This window comes from Bombina bombina, chromosome 11 (genome assembly GCF_027579735.1).
Source record: "Bombina bombina isolate aBomBom1 chromosome 11, aBomBom1.pri, whole genome shotgun sequence".
NCBI classification, from domain to species: domain Eukaryota; kingdom Metazoa; phylum Chordata; class Amphibia; order Anura; family Bombinatoridae; genus Bombina; species Bombina bombina.
In genome coordinates, this window is record NC_069509.1 from 167,880,387 (window position 1) to 167,894,904 (window position 14,518).

Sequence of the window (14,518 nt, forward strand, 5' to 3'; positions counted from 1 at the left end):
CTGAGCTATCGAGAAGATTTCAAAGGAACAAGATCTTCCTGTCTATAAATCAGTCCAGATTGGAATGCATAGAAAGAAATGTTTGCAGAAAAATGCAAGTGAAGTCTGTGTTGTGTGATTATTTTATTAGGTTTATAATGCTGTTTAGCAAATGTTTTTGTTCATTTAACTTAGTTTAATTATATATTTTGTGTTGTGTGATTATTTTATTAGGTTTATAATGCTGTTTAGCATTTAAAGTCTTCATTTCAAAGCTTTAAAAATAATGTATTAGGTGTTACTTATGACAATTTTGAGAGGTGCCTGGAACCTATCTCCCTCACTTCCCATTGACTTACATTATAAACTGGGTTTCAATTTACAACGGTTTCGATTTACAACCATTCCTTCTGGAACCTAACCCCGGCGTAAACTGAGGGCTACCTGTACACACATACACTTACACACACTGTATTTATATGTATATAATCTATACACTTTGGTTAATGAAAACAAATTCAATCCAACGAAGGGTTAAATGGTTGCCTTTGGGCCTAGGAATCCTACTCTGTCACAGAGTCTCACCCACTAAAGGTGCAATAGTCCTATTTCTGCTGAGGGAAGCTAAATAACCCCAGAGCAAGCCAGACAGAAATGTAAGCAACATGTGTTACACACAGTGCAGGGTGATCACACAGCAGGATCACTGACAGGCTTGCATTTAGTGTATTGTAGGAAATGTTACTGCCCATTACTAGAGGATCTCACTATCCCTCTAACCAGACCATGCTCCAGCTCCTCCCACCAGCAGCACCAGTGTTTACTGAAGTGTTTCTGTTCTCTGTCCCGAGGGAACTTAGTTCCTCCTGCAAAAATAGTGCAGGAACTCCGTTCCGATGCGTTCCCGCTCGACTTGATCCCTGGGTTAAAGCGATATTAAACTCAAAAATGTCCTTTTGTGATTCATACTGAGCAGAACATTTTAAAAAAAGTTTCCAATTTACTTCTATTATCAAATTTGTTTCATTCCCATAATATTCTGTGTTGAAGAGATACCTAGGTAGGCACCTGGAGCACTACGTGGCAGGAAATAGTGCTGTCATCTAGTGTTCTTGCAAATGGTTAACATTCTTGCTATAGTGCTCCAGACACATGCACGCTCCTGAGCTTACCTCCCTATCTAAATCATGAAAAAAAAAATTGGGATTTCATGTCCCTTTAATAGTATTTTTTCCAATATTTTTTAGCAGCAATTGTTTTTCCAGTTATTTCTTTTAGTAAATATTTTTTTTTTTCTAAATGTTTTTTTCTTAGATAACTAGGACCAGATTGCAAGTAGAGAGCGTTATTTAACGCTGCTGCTAGAGTGTTAACTGCACTAGAGTAAGCTCATATTACAAGTTGAAAGTAAACTGCTTTCGCTCGCGATGAGCGTAAAAAGCCGAACTTAGAATATTATGCGCAATAACGTATTCCCCCATAGAACCCTACTTGTGTGCAAACCCGACCTTATATTCTCAAGTGCACTAACCCAACATGAAAATATGAATATTTCACATTGCAATGTTCTTCACATAGCAGAATTTGATCTACTTATATATGATGGTATTTTGGTACAATATATGTACATTTTTCTTTGCATTGGGGCTTGCGGTTGTTTAGTGGTTAATTGTGGGGGGATATTGGTTGGGGTTGTGGTGGTTCAGAGGTTAATATGGAAGTTTTTTTACTGGGGTTGGGGGTCCCTGACATTTCCTAGAAATGTTTTCACTAAAAAAAATGTAATAATAACCTGGTACAGCATTTAAAATTGTTCTAAAACGCTGTTATTTTGTTTTTTTAACTTTAGGAAATTCCAGACGTAAAATGAAAGACATAAATACACTCAACAGAGAGTTTTTAGGAAACAATACAAACACAATTAAAGATTTAATTGCTGTATCTAAAACTTGAGAAGAGAAATGCACCGTAAATCCGGAGGGAAGAAAATCTGCTGTCATAACAAAAGAGAACAATTCTGATAAAGTGATTTATAGAAAGTGACAGATAATTATCTAATATGAGATGGGTCAAGTCATCTTATTTGATATCAGATTGTGTTGCTAAGTTACTTAGAAACAGAAAATGCAAACTACAGAGTTTTGTAATTCAATTTAAATTAATACTGATACACAACTTCTAAAGTAACGTGTCTAAAGCTCAGTTTTATTCGCGTTTTAATATTTATAAATCCTTTTAACAGGCAGAGGCCATGTTGCTACTCTTGATCAATCAGATATTTAGATAGATATTTAGGGCCAGATTGGTGCGCTAATGATAGCTCAGGCTTTTTACTTTCAATTTGTAATACCCAAGCTAACCTGGATGGGATAAATTCTGACATAGACCACAGTTATCACGTGAGCAAAAAAAGATATTTAGCGCACCACTTGTAATCTGCTCTAGTTCATATTTAGACAACACAATGGCACAGAGATTATTTAGATAAGACACTTACTCTTTTCTAACATCATCATCAAGCTGTACATCTTCCAAGAATTTGTTTGCTACCATTTCTAAGGCATCAGTTGGCCATGTTTGGAACCAATCAATAGTACAGCAGTTAATTAGAGATGGAAACATGCGTAGACGGTTTCGAAAAGCATCGCCAATAGGACTCATTGCTAACCAAAGGGGAAAAAAAGAGAAGCTGGGATTAATATATTTATATACCTAAAGTTTTTTTTACCACTGTGTTTGGGTTTGATTGTCATCTCACCTAATACAATATGCAGATTGGCTTTCACTCTTTCGATGAAGAAGTTATACATAGCCATTGGAGTAGCTTCAATTTTCTTGCCTTCTGCCCTTGCTATTGACTGCATCTTGTCGACAATCTCCGCCTTCTCATCCGCTGGAAAGATGTTCGGTACATCTCCTGTGTTTAGAAGCATGTTTATGTCTTCCACAAAAACCTCATCTTTGATTTGGTTATCACAGAAAAGAAAGACTGTGTTTTTTCCTGCAACACCAGCTTGTATCATCATTTTTTTTATATCATCCCGCCATTCGTTTATGGTGTAGTTCTTCGTAATTTCAATTTGGAAAAGCTCAAATGTGTTCATGAAAGTGGCTAGTTTGGTTGCACTTTGCCGCCCGCTTCCACCAATTCCAACCAATAGTAAATGTCCATTATCTTGTTTTAGTACTCTGCAGATTCTAGATATATGTTCTATGGCAAACTTAAACATAACCAAAGACATTGGTGCCTTGCTGACATTATTAAATTCATCAAGATAGTATTCCATGACAGAGGTCAGTTGCTTTAAGTCTGTGATTTCATCATAGACTTTAACATCCGTATCAGGCTTGAAATAGTCTCCAAAGAAGAGGCTCCGAATGTTATCATCGACCACTTTTCCAGTAGGGGCTAAATGGCTAAGAACCTGTTGAAAAAAGAAGAACATTGATAGTTGAGGTAGCAGAGATCTGCAATCATAAAAAAGTAAATGTAAGCCCAAAAAGACATATTATTAAAAGGTCACAATAGTATATTATAATACTATATATATATTATATATATATAAATATATATAATATATATATCATTAAAATTATGGTGGAGATAAAAATCTGAGATTAAAATCCTCCAGGTCTCAAAAGTAAATCAATACAATTTTTTGCATAGAAAATTAGCACATCTAGGCAAGTACCTTGCTTGCGTTTCCCAAGTAAAACTTTGTTACCAATGCACAAGAGGATTCTGGGTAAGATATGCAAAATCATATTTGGTGCAAAAAACTGATATTTTGCATATCTAATTTGCATATCTTACCCAGAATCCTCATGTGCATCGGTAACAATGTATGTGGAGTTTTACTGGGGAAACGCAAGCGGGGAACTTGCCTAGATGTGCTAATTTTCTATGCAAAAATTTGTATTGATTTATATATATATATATATATATATATATATATACACACACACACACAGTTTATGTGTGTGTGTAAATATTTGTATATGGGTGTGTGTATATGTATGTATGTGTGTGTATGTATATGTGTGTGTGTGTGTGTATATATATATATATATACTGTACATATATGCATGTATGTGTATATGTATGTATGTATATGTATCTGTGAGTGTATGTATGTGTGTGTGTCTCTGTGTGTGTGTCTGTATTTTTTTCCAGTTGAAATAACTATTTTTAAACTTTGTTTTTATTTGTTTGTTTAATATCCTTTGATCTATGTTTTATGATCATTAATCCAGTCGAGAAAACGTAAATGGAAACATTTACCAACCAAAAGGATAAATAAATGCCTTCTTGAATCCATAAATTGACAACTGGATTTTTTTTCTGATTTCACCACTTACCCTTTCTGTGGCAGACAATTGCTCATGCTTTTTATAAAGTTATCTGTCAGACCTCCTAACCTCCCTAAATAATGAGATCAACATTTTGAAAAAGTTATTTTTTTAAAGTTCAATTTTTATCTCTAATTCTGAAGTGCAAAAACATACGGCTAGATTACGAGTTTTGCGGTAAGCTAAAAAAGCAGCGTTAACAGGTTCTAACGCTGCTTTTTTACGCCCGCTGGTATTACGAGTCTTGAAGGTTTAGGGTCACCGCTCACTTTTTTGGCCTTACCGCAAAATGACTTACGTAAACTTTGTAAAGTCTTTTTTCTATGGGACTTCCATAGCGCCGGTATTACGAGTCTGTCCTGGGAAGCCAAAAAGTGAGTGGTACACCCTACCCCGTCAAGAGTCCTACCGCATTTTAAATTCAGTAGTTATGAGTTTTACACTACAGCGCTGTAGCATAAAACTCATAATTAAAGTGCTAAAAAGTACACTAACACCAATAAACTACCTATTAACCCCTAAACCGAGGCCCTCCCGCATCGCAAACACTAAAATTAATTTTTTAACCCCTAATCTGCCGCTCCGGACACCACCGCCACCTACATTATACTTATGAACCCCTAATCTGCTGCCCCCAACATTGCCGACACCTACATTATATTTATTAACCCGTAATCTGCCGCCCCCAATGTCGCCGCAACCTACCTACACTTATTAACCCGTAATCTGCCGCCCCCGACATCGCCGCCACTATAATAAACATATTAACCCCTGAACCGCTGCACTCCCGCCTCGCAAACATTAGATAAATATTATTAACCCCTAATCTGCCGTACCTAACATCGCCACCACCTACCTACATTTATTAACCCCTAATCTGCCACCCCCAACGTCACCGCCACTATATTAAAGTTATTAACCCCTAAATCTAAGTCTAACCCTAACACCCCCTAACTTAAATATAATTTAAATAAATCCAAATAAAATTCCTATCATTAACTAAATAATTCCTATTTAAAACTAAATACTTACCTATAAAATAAACCCTAAACTAGCTACAATATAACTAATAGTTACATTGTAGCTAGCTTAGGGTTTATTTTTATTTTACAGGCAAGTTTGTATTTATTTTAACTAGGTAGAATAGTTACTAAATAGTTATTAACTATTTAATAACTACCTAGCTAAAATAAATACAAATAAATAGGAATAATTTAGTTAATGATAGTAATTTTATTTAGATTTATTTAAATTATATTTAAGTTAGGGGGTGTTAGGGTTAGATTTAGGGGTTAATAACTTTAATATAGTGGCGGCAACGTTGGGGGTGGCAGATTAGGCGTTAATAAATGTAGGCAGGTGGCGACGATGTTAGGGACGGCAGATTAGGGGTTAATAATATTTAACTAATGTTTGCGAGGCGGGAGTGCGGCGGTTTAGGGGTTAATATGTTTATTATAGTTGCGGCGACGTTGGGGGTGGCAGATTACGGGTTAATAACTGTAGGTAGGTGGCGGCGACATTGGGGGCGGCAGATTAGGGATTAATAAATATAATGTAGGTGTCGGCGATGTCGGGGTGGCAGATTAGGGGTTAATAAGTGTAAGATTAGGGGTTTTTAGACTCGGGGTTCATGTTAGGGTGTTAGGTGTAAACATAAATTTTATTTCCCCATAGGAATCAATGGGGCTGCGTTACAGAGCTTTACTTTGCTTTTTTGCAGGTGTTAGACTTTTTTTCAGCCGGCTCTCCCCGTTGATTCCTATGGGGAAATCGTGCACAAGCACGTTACACCAGCTCACAGCAGACTTAAGCAGCACTGGTATTGAATATAATAAAAAGGTACCTATTTCATTAAACATGTCTAAGCAGAGTGAAATTACAAAAGGGTTTCTATAGTAAAATCTTTACAGTAACATTAGAATAGATAAAATATGGTGGCCCACATTTACAAATAGTACAATTATGGTGATAGTGCTTTTTATCCCCCAAGTCAAATGTCTATATCAAAACTGTTATCAGTGCAAACTCTCATATACATTTTCTATTTTTACTGAATGTGCTTTTTAACTTCTCAAGTTATTTGATCATTGGAATAACAAGATATCACAGAAACCACAAAACCACGTTGCAGTTTGTGTATCGGGGAGTTAAAGCCAATTAAAAGTTTGTTTTATTCAACTTTATACATGTGATTCTAATGAAAAACTCTATTCATGTACCAATTAGGAGGTTGGTCACAATGCTCTAAAAAAGATTAATGAAATGATTTATCTATACAAATCTTCAAAGACTTTAGTGATGAATTGTGTAGAAACCTAATTAGGTTATTTTTTCTTAAAGGGACAGTCTAGTCAAAATTAAACTTTCATGATTCAGATATAGCAGCAATTTTAAGCTACTTTTTAATTTACTCCGATTATCAATTTGTATTTGTTCTCTTGGTATCTTTATTTGAAAAGGCTGGAGTGTAAGCTTTGGAGCCAGCCCATTTTTTGGTTCAGCACCCTGGGTAGTGCTTGCTGATTGTTGGCTACATTTAGACACCAATCAGCAAGCGCTACCTAGGTGCTGAACCAAAAATGGGTTGGCTCCTAAGCTTACATTCTAGCTTTTTCAAATAAAGATAGCGAGAGAACAAAGAAAATTGATAATAGGAGTACATTAGAAAGTTGCTTAAAATTGTTGCTCTATCTGAATCATGAATTTTGACCATTGCGCGCGGAATATACAGGTTTACCTTAGTACAAGTCGCGTGGCGGTACAGATATACCGCTAGCCTTTTAGCCTTTATGCAACTCTCCATCCCGCACTCAAAAAATGACTTTTGAGTGTGGAATTTTCATTGCGCCCGTATTACAGGTTGTGAGGTCCGGCTATAACGCTAGCGTTATATCTTATACCGCCACTATCCATTCCGCGAGTTGTGGATTTTGCTAAATAAAATTTTTCACAAAACTCATAACAAAAATGTTACAAAGTACACTAACCCCAATAAACTACACTATTTACCCCTAAACCGCCATCCCCAGCATCGCAAACCCTATATAAAACCTATTAACCGCTAATCCACCACCCACCCACATCACCAACACTAAAATAAGGAATGGACACCTAGTCCGCTGCCCACCCACATCGCCAACACTAAAATAAAGTATTAACCCCAATACCATCATCCCCCCGCATCGCAAATACTATAATAAACCTATTAACCCCTAAACCGCAGTAATGTTAGGTTTTTTAATTTTTCTTAATTTTAGTGTGTTTTTTTGTAATGTTTGGTTTTTTCGTAGTGTTAGGATTTTTTAATATTGTAATTTTTTTATTTTTTATTTTTAGTTTATTTTATTATTTTAAAATAGTAATGTTAGGTTAATTTATAGTTTAATCTAAGTTTTTTTTATTTTACAGGTAAGCTTTTATTTATTTTAAGGTAGTTATAATGTAAGTTTAATTTAAAGTTAGGGGGTGTTAGGTTTAGGGGTTAATAGTTTAATTTAGTGTGTTGCGATGTGGGGGGCCGGCGGTGTGGAGGTTAAGAGGTTTATTATAGTAGTTGCGATGTGGGGGGCCAGCGATTTAGGGGTTAAGAGATTTATTATAGTAGTTGCAATGTGAGGAGCCGGCGGTTTAGGGGTTAATAGGTTTATTTAAGTGTTAGCGATACATGGAGTGGCGATTTAGGGGTTAATAATTTTATTTAGTGTATGCGATGTCGGGGGCAGCGAATTAGGGGTTAATAGTTTTATTTAGTGTCGGCGATGTTGGGGGGCGGCGGTTTAGTTGTTAATAACTTTATTTAGGTATTAGCGATGTGGGTGGGTGGCGAATTAGGGGTTATCACTTTAATTAGTGTTGGCGATGTCGGGGGACGGCGGATTAAGGGTATTTAGACTAGGGGTTTATGTTAGGGTGTTAAGTTTTTACATAACTTTCTTTTCCCCATAGACATCAATGGGGATTGCGTTATAGTGATCGCCATTCCATGATCTCAGGTGTTAGTTTGTTCTCTCTATTGATGTCTATGGGGGAAAACGTGCACAAGCATTTCATTTCAGGCCTTGGCTTTTGTGCGGTATGGAGCTTAATACACCATATCGCACAACAAAAGAAGGCTAATTTATTTGCGTTATTTATGAACCGGGTTTGTGCACAACTTGTAATCTTGGTGATTGTTTTTTAGTGTTTGATGATATTTTAAAGGTAAACAATTGCATTACAGTAGCAAGTGTCTTAAAATGACATGCTCTATCTGATTCTTGCAAGTTACATTTTACTTTCCTAACATTGGAAGATAGTGTAGATTATTTATGGTTCACTTTTTTTTCAAAGTTAATGATGAATGATCAGATAAAAACAAAATCTGTACTGCACTAGCCTTAAAAGTCTTCTTAAATACAATTAGAAACTGATCTGATAAATGTGTAAACATTTACATAACAATGACACATTAAAGGGACACTGTACACCTCAGCTCACCTGTGGCGGGGCAAAATTACCCGCAGGTATTCGCCATTGCACACGAGCGCAATTTTGCGCTCGCCTGGAATCCCGCCCCCTGCCCGCACACAGCCAATCAAACGCGGGCAAGAGCTATCAATCTGACTAGACCGAGGAGATTGGATTTCGCCACCTTAGAGGTGGCGAAGAGGTTAGGGAAGCAGCGGTCTGGTGACCGTTGCTTGATAAATTACAGCAAGCAAGTTCTTATGAGAACTTGCAGCCGTAGGGCTTTAATAAATCTAGCCCCAAATACATTCCATGCACCTCCCTCTAATTATGGGTGCTGCCATTTCGGAACCTAGGGGTTACACTGCAGGTATTTGAGAGAGAGTTGCTGCACATGTGCAAACTCATCAGCACTGGAATGTAGTGAAAACTAATGTTCAACATGACAGCATCCACAACTAGCGGGAAGTGGGGAATGACGTCACTACTGTGTTTATAAAATGTATTTTGGGCTAGATTACAAGTGGCACGCTAACGTTAGTTGAACGTAAACATGACCACACAAGTGCAAACTAAACTGCGCTTGTTGGGTTAGCACAACTGAACACCTTGCGTAAAGGGTTAGGGCAAAATTAAAAGCTGAATTAAACACTACATAAATACATTAAAATAAAGTGCAACACTCATATACACACTAGCTAATGAAAATTCTTTATATAAATATTTTAAAAAAAAGTTATAAGGGTTTAAATGTATTTGGTATGTGACCAGGTATTTGAATGGAAAGGGCTATAATGTATATATACATACATATACATGTCTAAATATGTGTATGTATGTATACCACTCACATACCTGACAACAAGAAAAATCATTTTCATTCAATTATATTTAATAATGTGCTTTACTGTGTATTTATTGTAAATATTTTACATTCCATTGTTTTTTACATAGTGGATTTTTAAATAGATATTCCTATATATATCTGTATATATATATATATATATATATATATATATATATATATATATATATATATATATATATATATATATATATATATATATGTAGAGAGAGAGAGAGATACATATTTTACAAGAAATAATATCATATATTTATATATATATATATATATATATATATATATATACAGTATATATATATATATATATATATATATATATATATATATATATATATATATATATATAAAATAGATTTAAAAATAAAAAGAACATTTTCTTCTATGTTAAGAACATTGGAATGTAAAATATTCATAATTAGCGCTGTAGGTTTAACTTCTGCCTGGTTAGCGCTCGAGCATTGTGTCATATCTTTTTATTATTTACGAGCTCTTTTGAAATCTACAGGGAGAAGAAGTAAGCGTGGTCACGATATCTGTAGTCCTGAAGTTCACGCATCAGCTTTTGCTTGCGTGCAAACATTTTACTTTTAACTTGTAATACACGCCCTAACCCACGTGCGTTGAAAGTTTACTTCTATTTGCAAGCGAGCGAAAATATTGCTAAATAGAGCGCCACTTGTAATCTGGCCTTTAGTGTTTAATGTCCCTTTAATGAAATATTAAAAAAATACTTGATATTATATTTACAAATAAAAAGGTATAGATGTATTATGTAAACATGAAAAAAATCTAATTCAGGAGTCCTTTGCAGAGTCCACAGTTAAAGGTTTCACAAATTCAGGGCTAGATTACGAGCAGCGTATTATTATTAAAGTGATATCGGGTTAAATTCTGCTCGTATTAAAAGTTGAAAGTAAATGCGAATACATGAGCGCAATCACGATTTACTGTAGCATAATAACAGTGACCTCAGAGCTCTGATTAACTGTTACTTGAGTCAAAGAAGTGCAAAAGTAATCAAAATAACATTTAAAAAGTGCACTTACACTCATAATAACACCATGTAATAAACATTATTAAAAAGATATTGCACAAAAAATGTATAAGGGCTCAAAGATATGAGGTCTCAGGTGTTAAAAAAAGGGCTTTAACATAGAAATACGTCTAATATATATATATATATATATATATATATATATATATATATATGTGTGTGTTTGTGTGTACATATGTATTTTTTTATTTATATGTGTATGTATTTACAGATATACAGTATATATATATATATATATATATATATATATATATATATAATATATATACACATACAGTATAAACACATACATACATATAGACATATATGTAAGTGAATTGGAGCCCCTTTGCAGTTAAGTAGATTAAAACATGCAAAACATATTTATACAATATTCATATTTAATAAAGTGTTACACTGTGTATTTACTGTAAATATTTCACATTCCAAAGTTCTGCACATAGCGGAATATGTTCTATTTATTTTTAAATAGATATTCCTATATATAATCATCTATATATACATTGGATTATGAAATATGTAATATATTCTTATGTTTCGCTTTTCAATAAACAGGATCGTGTTTGCGCGACTTATGGCTGTTATGGTTTTTTTCAACATTTTCAGCTCCATTGAAGACTATGTGGGAATGCGATGTTACGTTTGATACGTCTCAAAGTCTCTTTGTTACCGCGATTTTGCAAATGCAAAAGCGCAAAGTTTTTACTTTCAACTCATAATATGAGCGCAAATCTCTGAGTGCAAAAAAATTACTTCTAGCGGTTTTTAAATACTGCTCCACTCGTAATCTGTCCCTCAATGGATTTGAGATTCAAAACCAGTACAGATATAGATCAGGGGTTTTCAAAATCTTAGGGCCAGATTACCGGTGGAGCACTATTTAACGCTCCTGCTTGAGCGTTAACTACGATAGAAGTAAGCTCTATGCAGGCGTCAAGTTACGCTTGTATTACAGGTTGAAAGTAACCTGTTTTCGCTTGTGCGTTAACCCGACGAGCATAAAAAGACGAACTTAGACTATCGTACGCGCGTTAACCTATTTTCCCTTTGAAGTCAATGGAGCAAAAAAAGTAGAAAAAACCCTAACAACCTACTCACATGCAAACCCAATCGCATATTCTCAAGTGCGCTAACCCGACATAAAAATATGAATATTTCACATTCCAACGTTCTTCACATAGAAGAATATGTTCTATTTATTCATAAATACATATTTCTATATATAATCAGGATTGCAAGATTGCAGTGTTTTTTGTGCTCAACTCCGTATTACGACTTGAACAGTGTACATTAACATATAAATGCTATTGTCTGATTTTTGTATTCTTACTCCAATCTGATTGGACTAAGAATAAAAAAATCAACCAACAGAAATGTAAAGGCACCCCTATATATGGGGGAACCTTGCATTTAAGTTTCATTTAAGTTTCAGTGTGCGGCAGTGACCACATGAAGATGGATCTGATGGAAGATGGATCCGATGGAAGATAAGAAGAAGCCGATGGAAGAAGAGGACAAACTCTGCTGTCACGGAAGAAGAAAGGAGCACCATCAGAGCTGCCCACCTAAGGAGCCGGATTCAAGTTGGCGAGTACTAACTTTTGGGGTTTAGCGTTAGGGATTTTTGTTGGGGGGGTTAGGTTAGCAATTGAAATATTGCTATATCACTGATGCTCTTTCCAGGGCATCTTTTTGGAATAGGTTTTTTTTTTAATAATGTTTTTTTTGGGGGGGGGGGGTGGAGGTGAATCGCTTCAACTAGGGCACTTAGGGCACTGTCCGATAAGTGCCCTTTTCAGAGCAATTTTAAGAGTAGGATTTAGTTTTAGTTTAGTGGTTTTTATTTTGAGGTGTTTTGTTTTTTTAAGGGGACTTTAGTTTTAGGATAGGTCTTACTGGTTGTTTTTTTTTCTTTTGTAATGGTAGCTTGTTTATGTTTTGTAAATTAGTGGTGTTAGGTTAGGGATGTTGGGGGTGTTGGCTGTTAGGAGGTAATTAGCAATGGAGGGTTGTGGTGGTTAGGGGGTTAATAGTGTATTGGGGTAATTTGCGGTGGGCTATGTGGCGGTTTAGGGGTAATTAGTTTAGCAGGGTAATTTGCGGTGGGCTATGTGGCAGTTTAGGGGTTAATAGTTTAGCAGGGTAATTTGTGGTGGGCTATGTGGCAGAGTAAGATTATAGGGTACGTTAAAAAGATCGCAACTTCACTAGATGGAGGCTTTTTGTGCTTGTTGGGTTGCGCTCATTCGCAAACTTTTTACTTTCAACTACTAATACCAGTGCAACCCGACGCTCACAAAAAGCCTTGATTCAGCGAAGTTGAAGCATGAGAGGGAGCACATAATAGCACTCCACTACTAAACTAGCCTTTATTGTAAAAAGGTCTTGCTGGAATATATGAGAACCATCTCAGAAACCTTGCACCCCCAGCAAGGGGTTTGTTTAAGGGTTCTGGGGCGTTCTACACGTACGGTCTGGGTTTTTTAAGTAAGCCTTGTTCAAGCATTATAAAGATTTGGTTGCCCTTTTGAACTCTCTCATTTCACAGTTAAGTCTTACTATTTTAAAGGGAGGTCTACTTGCAAACTGTTATTGTTTAAAAAGATAGATGGTCCCTTTATTACCCATTCTTCAGTTTTGCATAATCAACACTGTTATATTAAAATACGTTTTACCTCTGTGATTACCTTGTATCTAAGCCTCTGAAAACTGCCCCCTTATTTCAGTTCTTTTGACAGACTTGCATTTTAGCCAATCAGTGCTGACTCCTAGGTAACCTCACTGGAATGAGCACAATGTTATCTATATGACACACATGAACTAGCGCTGTCTAGGTGTGCAAAACTGTCAAAATTTACTGAGATAAGAGGCGGCTTTCAAGGGCTCAGAAATTAGCATATGAGCCTACCTAGGTTTAGCTTTCAACAAAGAATACCAAGGGAACAAAGCAAATTTGATGATAAAAGTAAATTGGAAAGTTTAGTTGTTTAAATTTGCATGCCCTATCTGAATCATGAAAGTCTAATATTGACTTTACTGTACATTTAAGACTTGGTTGTTGTGCTATTCTATAGCAACATAACAGAAATGTCTTGTGATTACAAGGTGTTTACTGTCCCTTTAATAATTTGAATCATCAAATGAACATTAAAAAACAAAACAGTGGCCTTGTATTGATTTCTTGTACAACCATCATTCTTACAACCTATAAGTCTTTACCAAACAATGACTGCTCATTACATACACAAGACACCCGTCATACCTTGTCAATGCTCTGCTTGAAGCAATTTGATGTTATTTCCTTTACCATGTTGAAAAAAACATTTCTGTCCTCATTGTCAATTAAACGATCATAGAATACGCGGTACACTTCATGGATCCAAAGCCTGATAAGTTTGTCGTTATCCTAAATGATACAATAATGTTATCTAAGGCATTGTTGTTTCATGAGCAAAACTAAAAAAGGTAACGCCAATAAATAAAAAAATATATGAATACAAATAATAAGATATGACATGACTCTTAAAGGACCAGTAGATTTGCATAATCCACAAATGCATGCTAGAAAGACAATTCAATATCACTTGATCTAAATTTCAAATGAGTAGCAGATTTTTTTCAGACAAATTTCAAAGTTATCTATTTCCACTCCCCCTGTACCATGTGACAGCCATCATCCAATCACATGTGCATATACTTATATTCTGTGAATTCTTGCACATGCTCAGTAGGAGCTGTTAACTCAAAAAGTGTAAATATAAAAAGACTGTGCACATTTTGTTATTGGAAGTAAATTGGAAAGTTGTTTATAATTGCTGCTC

The 14,518-nt window shown here is 35.4% G+C and overlaps 1 protein-coding gene across 1 annotated transcript in view; it reads right to left on the reverse strand.

The window, feature by feature from the left end:
• DNAH3 (dynein axonemal heavy chain 3) overlaps window positions 1–14,518 on the reverse strand; it is a 611,780-nt gene that overhangs the window by 101,465 nt on the left and 495,797 nt on the right. Inside the window, exons 46-48 of the mRNA XM_053694256.1 lie at window positions 13,960–14,103; window positions 2,738–3,404; window positions 2,477–2,642 (exon numbers count right to left, since the gene is read on the reverse strand). Coding sequence (XP_053550231.1) covers window positions 2,477–2,642; window positions 2,738–3,404; window positions 13,960–14,103 — 977 coding nt within the window. The remainder of the gene's footprint in view (window positions 1–2,476; window positions 2,643–2,737; window positions 3,405–13,959; window positions 14,104–14,518) is intronic.